General features: G+C 51.2%; 1 protein-coding gene across 1 annotated transcript in view; it reads left to right on the top strand.

The window, feature by feature from the left end:
* Positions 1 to 9543, top strand: part of LOC137564492 (E3 ubiquitin-protein ligase RNF213-like) — a 299702-nt gene extending 290159 nt beyond the window's left edge. Inside the window, 4 exon segments of the mRNA XM_068278410.1 lie at positions 2930 to 3127; positions 3830 to 3919; positions 4866 to 5044; positions 6527 to 9543. Coding sequence (XP_068134511.1) covers positions 2930 to 3127; positions 3830 to 3919; positions 4866 to 5044; positions 6527 to 6671 — 612 coding nt within the window. The 3' untranslated portion in view covers positions 6672 to 9543.
* The last annotated feature ends 8046 nt before the right edge of the window (positions 9544 to 17589 follow it).

Genomic DNA, 17589 nt, shown 5'->3' with positions numbered 1-17589 from the left:
TTCCCTGAGCCACGTGCTGTATGCTGCCCCCCTGAGGCTCCTGATCACGTGACATGCCTCTGGTCTCCTCTCCTCCCCTGAGCCATGTGCGGTATGCTGCCCCCCTGAGGCTTCTGATCATGACATGCATCTGGTTACCTCTCCTCCCCGGAGCCACGTGCTGTATGCTGCCCCCCTGAGGCTCCTGATCACGTGACATGCCTCTAGTCTCCTCTTCCTCCCTGGAGCCACATGCTGTATGCTGCCCCCTTAGGCTCCTGATCACGTGACATGCCTCTGGTCTCCTCTTCCTTCCCTGAGCCACGTGCTGTATGCTGCCCCCCTGAGGCTCCTGATCACGTGACATGCCTCTGGTCTCCTCTCCTCCCCTGAGCCATGTGCGGTATGCTGCCCCCCTGAGGCTTCTGATCACGTGACATGCATCTGGTTTCTTCTCCTCCCCTGAGCCACGTGCTGTATGCTGCCCCCCTGAGGCTCCTGATCACGTGACATGCCTCTGGTCTCCTCTTCCTCCCCGGAGCCACATGCTGTATGCTTCCCCCCTGAGGCTCCTGATCACGTGACATGCCTCTGGTCTCCTCTTCCTCCTCGGAGCCACGTGCTGTATGCTGCCCCCCTGAGGTTCCTGATCACGTGACATGCCTCTGGTCTCCTCTTCCTCCTCGGAGCCACGTGCTGTATGCTGCCCCCCTGAGGTTCCTGATCACGTGACATGCCTCTGGTCTCCTCTTCCTCCTCGGAGCCACGTGCTGTATGCTTCCCCCCTGAGGCTCCTGATCACGTGACATGCCTCTAGTCTTCTCTTCCTCCCAGGAGCCACGTGCTGTATGCTGCCCCCCTGAGGCTCCTGATCACATGACATGCCTCTGTTCTCCTCTCCTCCCCCCGAGCCACGTGCTGTATGCTGCCCCCCTGAGGCTCCTGATCACGTGACATGCCTCTAGTCTCCTCTTCCTCCCCGGAGCCACATGCTGTATGCTTCCCCCCTGAGGCTCCTGATCACATGACATGCCTCTGGTCTCCTCTTCCTCCCCCGGAGCCACGTGCTGTATGCTGCCCCCCTGAGGTTCCTGATCACATGACATGCCTCTGGTCTCCTCTCCTCCCCCCCGAGCCACGTGATGTGTGCTTGCCCCCCTGAGGCTCCTGTTTACTTGACATGCATCTGGTCTCTTCCTCCCCGAGTCATGTTCTCTATGCTGCCCTCTTGAGGCTCCTGATCATGTGACATGCCTCTGGTCTCCTCCTCCCCGGAGCCATGTGCTGTATGCTGCCCCCCCTGAGGCTCCTGATCACGTGACATGCCTCTGGTCTCTACTTATACAGGTTCTGTATTCTGCCTTCTGAGGCTCCTGATCATGTGACATGCATCTAGTCTCTTCCTCCCAGGGGCCACGTGCTGTATGCTGCCCCCCTGAGGCTCCTCATCACATAACATGCATCTGATCTCCTCCTCACCAAGCCACGTGCTGTATGATGCCCCCCTGAGGCTCCTGCTCACTTGACATGCATCTGGTCTCCTCCTCCCTGAGTCATGTTCTCTATGCTGCCCCCTTGAGGCTCCTGATCATGTGACATGCCTCTGGTCTCCTCCTCCCCAGAGCCATGTGCTGTATGCTGCCCCCCTGAGGCTTCTGATCACATGACATGCATCTGGTTTCCTCTTCTCCCCTGAGCCATGTGCTGTATGCTTCCCCCCTGAGGCTCCTGATCACATGACATGCCTCTGGTCTCCTCCTCCCCAGAGCCATGTGCTGTATGCTGCCCCCCTGAGGCTCCTGATCACATGACATGCATCTGGTTTCCTCTCCTCCCCTGAGCCATGTGCTGTATGCTTCCCCCCCTGAGGCTCCTGATCACATGACATGCCTCTGGTCTCCTCCTCCCTGGAGCCATGTGCTGTATGCTGCCCCCCTGAGGCTTCTGATCACATGACATGCCTCTGGTCTCCTTCTCCCCAGAGCCATGTGCTGTATGCTGCCCCCCTGAGGCTTCTGATCACATGACATGCCTCTGGTCTCCTCCTCCCCGAAGCCATGTGCTGTATGCTGCCCCCCTGAGGCTTCTGATCACATGACATGCCTCTGGTCTCCTCCTCCCTGGAGCCATGTGCTGTATGCTGCCCCCTGAGGCTCCTGATCACATGACATGCATCTAGTCTCTTCCTCCCAGGAGCCACATGCTGTATGCTGCCCCCCTGAGGCTCCTGATGACATGCATCTGGTCTCCTCCCCCACCACCCTCTGCACAAGGAGAGGGGGAGGATTGGGCCCCTATAGCCCCTGGGCCCCAATACGGCAAGGGGGCTATTGTTATACCACTGACAACAAGTATGACCAAATATGTCTGATATGCTGCTCCCCTTAAAGTGAACCTGTAAGGACAAATAGTGACTATGGGGGGTACTTACCTGGGGAGGGGTAAGCCTCTGGATCCTAAAGAGGCTTCCTCCTCCCTCTTCACCAGAGGGAATCCAATGCTGGAACCCCCGAAGAGCTACCTGCATGCCGCACATGCGCAGTATGTCCTTTCTGCTGGCCGCGCATAATGACGTAGCAGGCTGCCACAGGGATGCAGAAAGGTCATAGTGCGCATGCGCGGCACAGTATGTCCGGAAGACAAGTCTGGAGAGTCGTCTGGCTTGGGGTGACTTGCCGAGAAGACCGGGGAGGATTAGAGGAGAACGGCGGCTGACTGAGTGGAACGGAAGGTGGAACGGTAAGTATTTACCCCCTACCCACTACGTGTCAGGGTTGTTTGACATGTGGTGTCCTTTAATGCGGTACTATGTATAGGAAATGTCTGTGTAAAATAAAGAAACCATTGTTAGACTGATGTCGGATGAATCTTATCTGTGTACTCTGCCTGTCAGGCCAAACACATAAAATTATATTCAACACTAAAATGGTTTTCTGTGTGTGTTTTTTAGGAATCTCTTTCAAACTCCACAATAGATGTGATGAGCCGAGATCTGAGCGCGTTCAGCGATGTCTGTGAGGCCTTACACATCGTGGACGTCGCGCTGGGATTCCTGGCAACGTCTGGAGAGGATCCGGATCTTTCCTTAACCACATACGTGGAAGATGTCTTACAGATGAGGGAGCAGAGCAGCGCACATGTGCTTGAGGTACGACCTGCCAACAAAGACCCGATCTATCACCACTGGGGACGCTCAGTGACATGCGGATCATTCAGAATCATTGTATATTTTCTGTTAATTGTTTGCAAAGTTAAACTTCTTGGAAATGGAACAATCTAACATGGCAGCTGCTGAATCTGAATAGTCCAGGCCTGATCTATTTGAATAAAATTTGCATCATCATGTAGGGCTCCGCCTCTGACACAGGAGGACTGAGTTCGAATCTCAGCTCTTCCTGTTCAGTAAGGAGACCTTGGGCAAGACTTGTTACTTCCTATAGAGTGCATCCTAGTGGCTATAGCTCTGGTGCTTTTTTGAGAAAAAGTGTGATATAAATGTTGTTTGTCTGAATCTAGAATCGGTGATTGCTCATATAAATAACTCACCACCGTGGTGTTTTTTTGCCAAAGCGGTTTCCGAAGCTCTGTGGCCCTCCCCTACCTGTGTTGGCAGGTCAGCAGCTGCAGCCTAATAGGTGGCTGCCACAGAATCACACAAAGGTGACAGGTGTCCTCGAACCAAAAGCAGATTCAGGATTTCACAGACAGGAATGACTGCTGCTCTTCTAATGATAACAGTAATACAGTGATAATAATGAATTGTTAGTACAGCTTTGAAGTTATAACGCTAAGCAAAAATGTTGATATTTTTAAGTAATTTGATAAAAAGAAATGTGTTTTCTCCTTGAAGGCCCTGAAGCGCTGTCACCTGAAACACACCATTGCTCTCTGGCAGCTGCTGACTGCACTGAAGTCCCAACATCTTCTACATCTCAAGAGGGTAAGACTCCCATCTGTGCCCAAACTGTCCAACAACCGCAAATTCCTCGATTTGTAGAGTGATGCTGTGATCTTAGGTACTAGTAGGTTGAGGATTGGATTGCTGGGGTACTTTAAATTAGTTGTTCCCTCCTCATTCATGTCAAGCAACCTCCCATCTGTTTTCTTGAGGTCTTTCGACCACCAATGTTCCTCGACGCCTTTGCCAGGGATCATCCGAATGAGTGAATTCGGCTGAGTGCCGGCCAAGAGCATTGTCCTCTCCACTCGCCCCGCCTGCTGCACCAGTCAGTTGGTCACCCCCATGCCCCCCCCCCCCCACACACACACACACACACACATAGCAGCGGAACACGTCACTAGCCTGTAGGCTAACAACACATCTGTACAGCCTCGGCCTTGCAATGTCGCCCGAGGAGTTGGATCCCGATCACTGCTGGGATATATACTGTACCTCGTACTTGTAAACAAGCCTTGAGAGTCTGCAAATAGCTACTAGAAAGTTAAATCCTAATCTAGATTTAAAGAGAAGAATACCGTATTTATGAAAAGTTTAAGATTGCTTTGATCTCTGTCTGACTTGGTGAGGGTAAATTGCAAGGTATGGGTCTACTCTCCGTAGTGGGGTGAAGGAAAACCACCAGCTTATGTCCCAGAGATTCATTTAGGTGGACCTTCCTATGGAAGAAACGTGTTGCAGATCTTTACAGGCCACTGCTGCTGAGTCCTGGACATCATAGCTTACATTGTGTTACAGGAAATAAATCAGTAGTTGGACCTTCTGCCATTATCCACCATTGAGAACTTTGCAATAAACTGGGCTTGAGCTTATTACAAAATTTGGGACCTACATTTAGTGGTTTGGAGGCGCAAAGCGAATTGTTTTATTGCCTGCACAAGCTGATATTGTTTATATTATTCTCTCCTGACTCTCAATAACCTTGCAGGATCCATTCCCCGATGTGGACAAAGTTTATAAAGTGGAACTGGACAAGGCTAGACGGAATGCACTTAATATTTTCCTGGAACAAAACGGCACCAACCTCGTTCTTCTAGAGCTGCACGAGATGATCACTCTGAGGCTGAGGAAGCCACAAAGTGCAGATGACTTCAAACCTTCTTGGATGTAAGTTAAGAACGAACGTTCACTGGAGGGGATTAGGGGGGGGGGGGGGGGGTGGTTAGGGGGAATCAGGAATGTTCTGTACAGTCACTATTTTCGGAAGTTCCGGAATTCATGTAATCACGATGTAGACTTATCAAAGTTCTCTAGACAACATACCTCAATGTGCAGATGTTCTGATTTATTGAAAGTCCACTACACTCAGGTTCAAAAAATCATTTATCAGCCTTTGCCGGCCTCCTGTCTTCCCACAAAAAAATCGTTCAATCTAATGGTGGACATTAATGATGCAATCTTTTTCATCCGATCTTACCATTTCTATGGAATATAAGGGAACTGGCTATATTATCCATTCAACATATTCACTCAATTTACCCTCATGCTACATAGATTTGGTAAAATTGGATGAAAAAGATTGTATCATTAGTGGCCACCTTAAGACTAGCATGTGGTAAGAGAAGCCAAAAGTGAAATCTGAACACGTCATCTTTATTCTTATTCTGGGTTAGTAACTCACTAAATATTAAAGGGAAAGTCTACTGTTACTAAAACAAAAACATGTAATCCCTTCATTTCTGCTCTATGTATGACTAAAGACCCGGACACGCGCCTGACTTCAGTCTGCTGAGGCGGCCGATAGCGAGAGCCTCAGGCAATAATCAGGCGTGTGTATGACAGCCGCTACCCGCCCCACCCCGCCACGTGACGCCACGTATGCGCTGCTCATCGACCCACCGTCATCCGCCCCTGCTTGGCAACACTGTGCGTCATCAGCTACACCGCACAGCCCAGCGAATTCACCCAAGGAGTCAGGTCCTGTTCCCCGATGGGCGACATCCGTCAGAGGTGTATACGCACTGTAAGATTACAGGCAAATCCTTTTTTTTTTTTTTTCAATTTGATTACTTTCTTTTGCATAAAAAACAACTATTCAGCAGTGGAGATAGGTAGCAGTCTGCCTGTGTAGCGGTTGCCTAAATAGGTGAATTTATCGCTGTAAGTATATTTCTTGCAGTTAGCAGCATTCTAATTTTTTATACAACATTTAGTTGCATCGCTGCGGCCCTGGCCAGGTCAGAGTTTTTAAAAAGGGCCACAGAAACACTGTGAAGTGCATAAAAAAGATACTGAGGGGGTGGGGGGGGGGGGGGGGGCTTAAATTATGAGGGATCGGAAGAAGCCCCAAGTATGGCCAAGTCTTGTTTTTTGGTCCGAGTTCAGGTCTGCTGTGGAAATGGTACAAAGTTCAAACTTCCAACTCCAGGTACCCAAAATTACTCAGACATCTCAACTCCGACTACACGGCCCTCGCAGGTCTGTAGAGTGGGTACAAAAATCATCCTACTCCGACCTCTCCGTTTATGAAATCTCCGACTCCAGGCACCCAAAAAGTACTCCGACTTCTCAACTCCACAGCCCTTTATAATGATGTATGATATTGTCTTTCAGTCTCCATTTGAAATGAATAATAATTCCTCATTGCAGCTTGCGGGACGTGTTGGGGCCTCTGCTGGATGAAAAAGACATTTCCTTCCCAGAGCTGGAGAATGACTTCCCCGAGGAGATTGCGCTCGCCCACAGTATTGCGGCATGGAAAGTCATCGCCTCTAAGAAATGGAGTCGGCTATAAAGGGACAGAGACTGCCACAACTTGTGCTATATTTTTGTACGCCGATATTAATGCTGCTAACTCAGGTTTCCTTTTGTATTTTTTATTTTTCTATTTCAGTGATTTCCAAGGTGCCCAGAGTTATGCGGGGTGTGGGGGATCCGGGGCGGGGCTTGTCAGTTGAATAAATACAGAATATTAGAGACCACTAAGCAGCATTCAGGGCTTGTGCACACTTATAATGCATTTTTGCACGCACTGTCGCATGCAGGAAACGACATTTGGCCAACAATATCATCGGAAATACATGGGTCGTGTGTTAAAATACGCCCCACTGTGGTCTGATGCACTGCAGCCACTCACGGTAGAGATCTGCGTGTTAATATGAAAATCTATGGACTGTTGTATGTCCGTGCAGATTGCACAGTGTTTGCAGCACATCAAAGCTGACAGGCCAGATAGCGCATCTATTATGTGCGCAACTATCTGTTATGTGAGCAGCCATCTATTATGTGTGCAACCATCTGTTATATGTGCAGCCATCTGTTATATGTGCAACCATCTGTTATATGTGCAGCCATCTGTTATATGTGCAGCCATCTGTTATGTGCGCAACCATCTATTATGTGCGCAACCATCTGTTATGTGCGCAACCATCTATTATGTGCGCAACTATTTGCTATGTGCGCAGCCATCTATTATGTGCGCAACCATCTATTATGTGCGCAACCATCTATTATGTGCGCAACCATCTATTATGTGCGCAACCATCTATTATGTGCGCAACCATCTGTTATGTGCGCAACCATCTATTATGTGCGCAACCATCTGTTATGTGCGCAACCATCTGTTATGTGCGCAACCATCTGTTATGTGCGCAGCCATCTGTTATGTGCGCAACCATCTATTATGTGCGCAACCATCTATTATGTGCATAGCCATCTATTATGTGCGCAACCATCTATTATGTGCACAACCATCTATTATGTGCGCAACCATCTGTTATATGTGCAACCATTTGTTATGTGCGTAACCATCTGTTATGTGCGCAACCATTTGTTAGATGTGCACAACCATCTATTACGTGCACAACCATCTATTATGTGCATAGCCATCTATTATGTGCGCAACCATCTATTACGTGCGCAACCATCTATTACGTGCGCATCCATCTATTACGTGCGCAACCATCTATTACGTGCGCAACCATCTATTACGTGCACAACCATCTGTTATGTGCGCAACCATCTGTTATGTGTGCAACCATCTGTTATGTGTGCAACCATCTGTTATGTGCGCAACCATCTGTTATGTGCGCAACCATCTATTATGTGCGCAACCATCTATTACGTGCACAACCATCTATTACGTGCGCAACCATCTATTACGTGCACAACCATCTATTACGTGCACAACCATTTGTTATGTGTGCAACCATCTGTTATGTGCGCAACCATCTGTTATGTGCGTAACCATCTGTTATGTGCGCAGCCATCTGTTATGTGCACAGCCATCTGTTATGTGCACAGCCATCTGTTATATGCGCAGCCATCTGTTATATGTGCACAGCCATTTATTATGTGCACTATTGGCTGACTGGTAATGAGTGCAGCATATATGTTGTGCGCATGTTCTGAGTTGCGCTATTTGCGCAGTGCCCACTAAGTTTTACGTGTGAAGTTTAGTGAATCTGGCGCATAGTGTGCACAAACCCCAAGTACAGCAAACAAAGCATGTTACTGTTATAGTAGTAAAACAAAAGCTTTAATGTAATAATCCTCACACTTACTGCCTTATGGATGTGTTGGAAGCTGTTTGATGCGTCAGACAATCAATGTAAATAAGCGCGTTTTAGTGAACGCTTAGCATAATAATTACAGCGGAATAGAATGGGGCGTCCGGTGCGGTTCTGAGACTTGCACAGCCCCTCTTAGGTGCGGTTCTGAGATTTGTACAGCCCCTCTTAGCACTACTTTGCCCACGTTGGAGTAACAGAGAACTTGCAGCTGACACATATCACTCTCTTGTGCTCTCCAAGGACCAAAAAACATTTGACATAAATGGATGTGAGGATGAAACGTGAGTTATGTATATAGAGAGTTTATAGAAACCGTTGGCCTTATGCCTCTTTGTAAACTAAGTACAGTCGCTGCAGCGAATGATTCCTATATTCACCGCTTCCTGTTCAGAGCCGCCCGAGAGCCCAGAGGTTGGACCGCCTTAATATGCAAATAGCGGCTTTCCTGATCATCCTATTTGGTCTCAGTCTCCGCCCTCCGCCTGAGTAATGGGCCAATCAGGTGGAGGCGGCATCAGTTGATGCCATGCTGCTCCAAAGGGTCTATTTTATTACTCTCTGACTGACTTAATAGGAAAAAAAGGCCCATCTAAGTGTTTATAGTTTTACATCTCATTTATGTGTTTTATATACACCTAGGTTGTTTTACGAGTTTTCTGTAAATAGATTAAAGACCCGTTAGACGTATTTGCCATTCATGGCTAAGATTTAAAGGATACAAAAGGTAGAGAATAAATAAGTTTAGTTGCCCGAGGCATCTCACAGCCCCAAGAATTCCATCAGTGCCCGCGCCGGAAATCCGCTCTTCTCCAGGCCGCTGATCCCCCCTTTGTAAGATCGTCACCTACAGCTGGGTCGCCATTTCCTGCGCATGCGTGGGTGGGCCTCTTTTGTTCACACTCCTGTTGCCATGAGTAACTTGAACTGCACAAGCGCAGAGCATGAGAGGTGCGCATGCGCAGAAGTTCCAGTCTTACAGAGGCCATAGCAGCGGCTTGTAGAAAAGCAGAGCTGTGGCGTGGGACCTAATAGGCTTCTAGGGGCTGTAAGAAGCCCCAGGCAAGTTTTTTCTCGCCTCATGTATTCTTTATAGGACCGCTATCACAAAAAAAAGTAGGCAGTTAAAATCTGACAGAACCGACAGGTTCTCGGCCAGTCCATCTCCTCGTGGGGGATTCTCAGGGTTTTCTTTGTTTTCAACAGCATTTCCTGAACAGCAGTTTAACTGCCAAAACAGTAAGATACTATCTAGCCTCCCTACTCACCTGCACATTATTTTGTCAATTAGACTTTGCAACTGCTGTTCAGGAAATGCTGTTGAAAACAAAGAAAACCCTGAGAATCCCCCATGAGGAGATGGACTGGCCCAAAACCTGCCGGTTCTGTCAGATTTTAACTGCCTACTTTTTTTGCGCTAGCTGTCCTTTAAGAAAGTAGTTCATACACAGTGATGTACTGAAGGGTTTGTACTTGAAACAAGTGCAAGGTTTACATGTTTGCCAAAATACTGACCAGAACCACTCGGACAGGCTTCCTCGACTAGCCTGCCCTTTAGTTTTACTTCCACAATAACATTTTGCGTTGTTGGATCATACGTTCATTTTTGTGTGCCAATTGCAGAATTTCACCAGAATTCTCAATAAACTATATCAAATACCATGTTTGCATTTATTTCAAGAGAAAACTGTTCTTATTATAAAAGCTGAATTTCAAGCTTTAGAATGTCCCTTCGTCCCGGCTGTGAAAGTGGATTTGGGTTGTGATGTAAGGCCCGGGTTACACCTACAGAGCCAGGAACAAGAGGTCGGTCCTTTCCCACTATTGCTGATGGTAAAACTGGCCATATAGGACTCGGAGCTTACTCACCATGTGATGACAAATCACGAGTACTGCATATACTGTACGCAACTATAAGTCTAGAAATTTAGGTCTGACCCACTAAATAAAAAATTTCTCTCAATTTTTGCCCCAATCAATCTCCTCCCCTCCCCCCGTTACATTTTTCTTGGAAAACACTACTGTGTACAGCATTCTTTTGATATGAGAAGGTTGCGGAGGCATCCCATTACCAACCACTGGCTGCAGCACTGCGTAATCTGTGCACAATTAGTGACATTCCCATTTGCAGCAATTTCCACAGTGGTAAGTGACATGCCAGGAAAGCACAGGTGTGAATGTCCCGGCTACAACAATTAACAAGGAAAGGGGGGGGGGGGGGGATCCTGGGCTGCATTCCTTACTCAGGGCCCATTCACACGGGGAGCAATTAGCGATAGCGTCTTACGGCGCCGATTTTCGCTGTAAAATGTGTATTTCTTGCTGAACATTTTTGCATTTTTGAGCGATTACAATTAGCACTTTTTTAATGTTGCAATCGCTCAAAAATCGTGAAAAGGTGCTGCATGTACCGTATTTGCTGTGAATCATGGTGATCGCTGCCACATACTTTACATCACACTAGCGCTTTTAGAAGCGCAAGCAATTCGCCAATTAGCAGTAAACGCCCACTAATCACCCCAGTGTGAATGGGGCTCTAAGACGGGGAGTGGATATTATAACAATAGAGATAATTCTAAGGGATTCTGAGCTCTGCATAAATCGCATTTTGGACTTACCTGGGGCTTCATCCAGCCCTCCCTGTCCCGCTGGCGGCTCGGTTAATTGGCGACTTTGGGCTGAAGGCAGCCGTGCGCGCCCCCTCCGTGCATGCCAGCCGATGTGAGAGTCCTGTGCATGTGCGGTTCAGTCTTAGAGAACCGCGCATGCACCGTACTTTCACGCCAGCAGGCATGATGACTAATAGCATGCGCGGGGGGGGGGGCGATTGCTGGCCAAAGTCGGCGATTAACAGAGCTGCCAGCGGGACCAAGAGAGGAGCCAGGACGACGTGGGGGGGGGGGGGGCTTTAGGAAGCCCCAGGTAAGTCTAAATTGTGAGTTTATGCAGAGCTCAGGATCCCTTTAACAACGTGCACACTATCTATCGAGTGTAGGCGTGTCCCGGTCTGATGTGTGGGGAGGGGGTGTGCCTGGTCCCATCCTGATAATTGTGGCTTTTGAATCCCCTCATGGTTATGTGGGATGCCCTTGGGTGGGTACTGCAGCGTCCCTACCTGTTTTGGTAAGAGGGGGGCCGGGTCCTGTCCTGGGGCATTTGGGTGCTGCATCCCTTCTTAGTTGACTGGCTGGGGTCAGAGGCATAACTAGAAATCACTGGGCCCCCCTGCGAAACTTTGGATGGGGCCCCCCGCCCCCTCAAGGGGGAGCCGGGAGCACTGAAGGGGAAGCCCGAGGTGAGGGAGGAGGGGAGTTGGGCCCCCCTCCCTGCTGCTGTGTGCCCACTGCCCCCTTTTCTGTGCTGCACCCCCTCCTGCTGCTAAAAATGGCCCTGGCTGGGCCCCCCACCAGGCTCAGGCCCCCCTGCACCTGCATCCCTTGCAGAGGCTATTGCTACGCCACTGGCTGGCGTGCTGGGCCCTTTCCCAGCGGGCATAGTTGCATGACATTAGGTGTGTGGGGTTTCATATCCCATATTAGTGCCCCATCCTCTTTGGTGTGCAGATCAGACCCGCAGTGGAGCTTACTTTATCTCTTCTTCCAGGTCCAACATCGGTGTTCCCCTCCGCAGCCCGTCCTGCACCACATCGCCCTCTTCTGGCGCTGGCTCCTTTTCAGTCACCTACTCTGCCATCGTTTCGATATTAAGCAGATCTAAGACTGTGGCAAACAGAAGGAGTGCTGCGGCAGAGGAGAAGACTGGGATGGAGCCAGCGCCAGAAGAGGGCGATGTGGTGCAGGACGGGCTGCAGAGGAGAGAACCGATGTTGGACCTGGAAGAAGCGGTAGCGCGACGCAGGAGCACGAGTGGCTGGACTGCGCCGACTGACTGATTTACCAGGCCAACTAGCAGAGGATCCAGGTGGCCTTGGAAGACAGTGTGGGGCAGATCAGACTAAAGGGGGATGGAGGAAGCCCCAGGTATGTTTAATTTTTTTTTACTCTTCTCAAGTACATTTTAACCAATGGCAATCTAGGCCATTGCCTGGAGTACCATTGGTCCTGGGGGGCGCCATGCCCCTGGATAAAGCCCCGCTCTAACAAAGCCCACCCTGAATTAAGCACCAACCCCAAATGAAGCACAGACGACCCCCCACACACACACACCCACACACACACCCTGCTTCTGCTGTGTGCTTGCAGCAGCAGAAAGTTCTGTGCCCTGAGAAGCAGCAGCATTGCCAGTACCTAGAGATCGGACATCACAAGATTGTGTAAGTTGCAGGTATCCTCCACTGTGTCCCTCGGTGCCACCTCTGTCGTCCTGTCCCCTCTTGTGTCTCCTTGTGCTTCCTTCAATCCCCCGTGCCACCTCTGCACCCTGTGTACCACTGTACCTCCCTCTGTCCCCTTGTGCATCCCTTTGTGCCTTCCTCTGTCCCCTTGTGCATCCCTTTGTGCCTCCCTCTGTCCCCTTGTGCCACTAACTGTCCTTGTCCCCTCCTGTTCTTCCATCAGCCCAGTGTGTAAATGCAGAGAGTATAGTGCAGCAGAAGCTGTGCTCTCACCTCCCTGCCAGAGTCCAGCGCTGTGCCTGTGTGACTCCTGCTCCCTCTGGTGCTGGCACTTCACTCTCTTCATGTCACGTATAATCACGTTACATTTGTAGGAGATGCTGGGCACTAGGGTAAGCGGAGAGGCGGAAGCACAGCACTGGACTCTAGCAGAGAGGCAGGCCCGGATTAACATCACAGGAGCCTATAGGCACAGATGTCCTGGCACCCCAGACTCCTCCCTCCATGCATGCAGGCCTGGATTTACCTCACAGTAGCCTATAGGTACAGATGTCCTGGCACCCCAGACTCTGCCCTCCATGCATGCAGGCCCGGATTAACATCACAGGAGCCTATAGGTACAGATGTCCTGGCACCCCAGACTCCTCCCTCCATGCATGCAGGCCCGGATTTACATCACAGGAGCCTATAGGCACAGATGTCCTGGCACCCCAGACTCTGCCCTCCATGCATGCAGGCCTGGATTTACCTCACAGGAGCCTATAGGCACAGATGTCCTGGCACCCCAGACTCTGCCCTCCATGCATGCAGGCCCGGATTAACATCACAGGAGCCTATAGGTACAGATGTCCTGGCACCCCAGACTCCTCCCTCCATGCATGCAGGCCCGGATTTACATCACAGGAGCCTATAGGCACAGATGTCCTGGCACCCTAGACTCCTCCCTCCATGCATGCAGCCCTGGATTTACATCACAGGAGCCTATAGGCACAGATGTCCTGGCACCATAGACTCCGCCCTCCATGCATGCAGGCCCGGATTTACCTCACAGGAGCCTATAGGTACAGATGTCCTGGCACCCTAGACTCCGCCCACCATGCATGCAGGCCTGGATTTACCTCACAGGAGCCTATAGGCACAGATGTCCTGGCACCATAGACTCCGCCCTCCATGCATGCAGGCCCGGATTTACCTCACAGGAGCCTATAGGTACAGATGTCCTGGCACCCTAGACTCCGCCCTCCATGCATGTAGGCCTGGATTTACATCACAGGAGCCTATAGACACAGATGTCCTGGCACTCTAGACTCCGCCCTCCATGATCCTGCAAACCCCGCCTAACTGCACCGCAAGTGTGCTGCCTGTCCCTGCTGTCACTTCTCCCTTACTTCCCTTGCCTGTCATAGGTAGCTACAGGTGCTCCTTAGGTATTAGGTAGCCAGAAGTACCCTCAGTATCAAGTAGCTAGAGTTGCCTCTGACTGAAGGGAGATCTGGTCAGTTGAATACAGAGAGCTGGGTAAGTAACCGCTCATTTACTTTCTGCTTGGGACTCTACATAGGAAAGGAGGGAGGCACTCAGAGGGGTGAGTGAGCCGCCTTTCCATCATGAGGCGCCTGTAGGCACGTGCCTATATTGCCTTATGCTAAACCTGGCCCAGCAGAGAGGTGAGAGCATAGCTTTTGCTGCCTTATACTCTGCATTTACACACTGGGCTGGGGGAGTGACTAGTGATGGTCAAGTAGATGCAAATAACTTTGAGTTGATGCAAATTATGCAGCTTGAAAATGAACCTAATCAAATTTTACCTCAGCAGGATTTGATTGGTTCATTTTCAAGCTTCATAAATTTGCATAAAAATTTGCATAAATTTGCATCAACTCGAAGTTGTTTTTTGCATCTACTTGACCATCACTAGGAGTGACGTGACAGGACTTCTCACCTGGGGTGACACAAAGGCTAGAAACAGCCCTGAAAATCCTCCGCCAGCCTTTCCCTCTGCACCTTCCATCCACCGTCTTAGTGCTGGTATGTTTTACACTGAATCATATTCTTCATGATTGCTTCGTTGTCAATAAATGTTTGGATTGCTTCATCACGCAGTAGTGCCGAGGCGCTGTCACTGCTACTCTGCAGTATAACCGACCCTGGCCAGACTCGCTCCTTACAGTTAGCAATGCTGGGACATACACGGGCAGCAGCGGAGGGTTTGCTGGCCTGAGGCTGTTCCATGGAAGGCCTCCCAGGCTCCACCTGCATGATCGATAAAATGGGGTCTGACTTGGCTGATGCTCTAAAATGCCGGTCTCCAGGACTGCTGCTCAAATGCCAGCCGCGACATGCCAAGACCTGGGCCCCACAGTCTGCGGTCTACTATATAGTAACTGATAGGGCAACTGCTCAGGACTGTCTCCATGCACTGATCTCCAGACACAGGCCTGGGGAACCATTTATACTGCAGGGCACAGTGTTGTGCTGCATCTCTGGACACCATACAAAAACAATGCTGGCATATCATGGATAGAAAAAAAAACGAGACATATGTCCGTAAAGCTTCAGCCCCACCAAAAAACTGCCCTGAACGCACACATATACACCAATCGATCCAGGGCAAGGCGGAAACCCTTGCAAGGCCTGGGCCAATTAGTGGATGAGGCGGGCAGCAGAGTTCAGGAGACATTGGCAGAGAGGGGCTGCCTCAGAGGAGCGGGAGGAGAGGTGGATGAGACGGGCAGCAGAGGTCAGTAGGGATTGGCAGAGAGGAGTTGGAGGAGGGGTGGATGAGACAGGCAGCAGAGGTCAGTAGGGATTGGCAGAGAGGGGCAGCCTCAGAGGAGCGGGAGGAGAAGTGGATGAGATGGGCAGCAGAAGTCAGTAGGGATTGGCAGAAAGGGGCAGCCTCAGAGGAGTGGGGGGTGAGGTGGATGAGATGGGCAGCAGAGGTCAGTAGGGATTGGCAGAGATGGGCAGCCTCAGAGGAGCGGGAGGTGAGGTGGATGAGATGGGCAGCAGAGGTCAGTAGGGATTGGCAGAGAGGGGCAGCCTCAGAGGAGCGGGGAGTGAGGTGGATGAGACGGGCAGCAGAGGTCAGTAGGGATTGGCAGAGAGGAGGAATTGCCTCAGAGGAGCGGGAGGAGAGGTGGATGAGGCGGGCAGCAGAGTTCAGGAGACATTGGCAGAGAGGGGCTGCCTCAGAGGAGCGGGAGGAGAGGTGGATGAGGCGGGCAGCAGAGTTCAGGAGACATTGGCAGAGAGGGGCTGCCTCAGAGGAGCGGGAGGAGAGGTGGATGAGGTGGGCAGCAGAGTTCAGGAGACATTGGCAGAGAGGGGCTGCCTCAGAGGAGCGGGAGGAGAGGTGGATGAGGCGGGCAGCAGAGTTCAGGAGACATTGGCAGAGAGGGGCTGCCTCAGAGGAGCGGGAGGAGAGGTGGATGAGATGGGCAGCAGAGTTCAGGAGACATTGGCAGAGAGGGGCTGCCTCAGAGGAGCGGGAGGAGAGGTGGATGAGGCGGGCAGCGAGTTCAGGAGACATTGGCAGAGAGGGGCTGCCTCAGAGGAGCGGGAGGAGAGGTGGATGAGGCGGGCAGCAGAGTTCAGGAGACATTGGCAGAGAGGGGCTGCCTCAGAGGAGCGGGAGGAGAGGTGGATGAGGCGGGCAGCAGAGTTCAGGAGACATTGGCAGAGAGGGGCTGCCTCAGAGGAGCGGGAGGAGAGGTGGATGAGGCGGGCAGCAGAGTTCAGGAGACATTGGCAGAGAGGGGCTGCCTCAGAGGAGCGGGAGGAGAGGTGGATGAGGCGGGCAGCAGAGTTCAGGAGACATTGGCAGAGAGGGGCTGCCTCAGAGGAGCGGGAGGAGAGGTGGATGAGGCGGGCAGCAGAGTTCAGGAGACATTGGCAGAGAGGGGCTGCCTCAGAGGAGCGGGAGGAGAGGTGGATGAGGCGGGCAGCAGAGTTCAGGAGACATTGGCAGAGAGGGGCTGCCTCAGAGGAGCGGGAGGAGAGGTGGATGAGGCGGGCAGCAGAGTTCAGGAGACATTGGCAGAGAGGGGCTGCCTCAGAGGAGCGGGAGGAGAGGTGGATGAGGCGGGCAGCAGAGTTCAGGAGACATTGGCAGAGAGGGGCTGCCTCAGAGGAGCGGGAGGAGAGGTGGATGAGGCGGGCAGCAGAGTTCAGGAGACATTGGCAGAGAGGGGCTGCCTCAGAGGAGCGGGAGGAGAGGTGGATGAGGCGGGCAGCAGAGTTAAAGGAGTTGTGAGCCAAATTATGCTTCCCCATGATATACTTACCCGGGGCTTCCTCCAGCCCCTTGCAGCCAACATGTCCCATGCAGCATCTCCACTCCCAGCCGCTGGCCTCGGGGTCCCCGCCAGTGCAGAGGCCGACCTCTAAAGCATCTGCGTAAACGCTGCTGTCAATCAAGTCCACGTTGCCTGCAGTGTACAGCACAGGTGCAGTAGTTCTATGCCTGCACAGTACGCTGCGGACAACATGGACTTGATTGAGAATGGCGCTCGTGCAGGCGCAGTAGAGGACGACCTCGAGGTCGGCCTTTGTACTGGCAGGGACCCCGGGGCCAGCGGCTGGGAGTGGAGATGCTGCATGGGACATGTTGGCTGCAAGGGGCTGGAGGAAGCCCCAGGTTAGTAGTATATCATGGGGAAGTATGATTTGGCTGATGACTCCTTTAAGCAGGGACTGGAGAGGTGCCCGTCTGCTTTTTGGTAAAGCACATCATGATGCTGCTGGGTTATGTTGGAGGCACCAACAGACAGGCTTCCAAGTAGTAATGTTTCACTACCCTTTTCATTTTGACAACCTGTGACTTTACACGTCCCTCTCACTTGCTGAAT

The sequence above is a fragment of the Hyperolius riggenbachi genome, chromosome 3, assembly GCF_040937935.1.
Source record: "Hyperolius riggenbachi isolate aHypRig1 chromosome 3, aHypRig1.pri, whole genome shotgun sequence".
Classification (NCBI taxonomy): domain Eukaryota; kingdom Metazoa; phylum Chordata; class Amphibia; order Anura; family Hyperoliidae; genus Hyperolius; species Hyperolius riggenbachi.
This window is presented reverse-complemented; position numbering and strand designations above follow the sequence as displayed.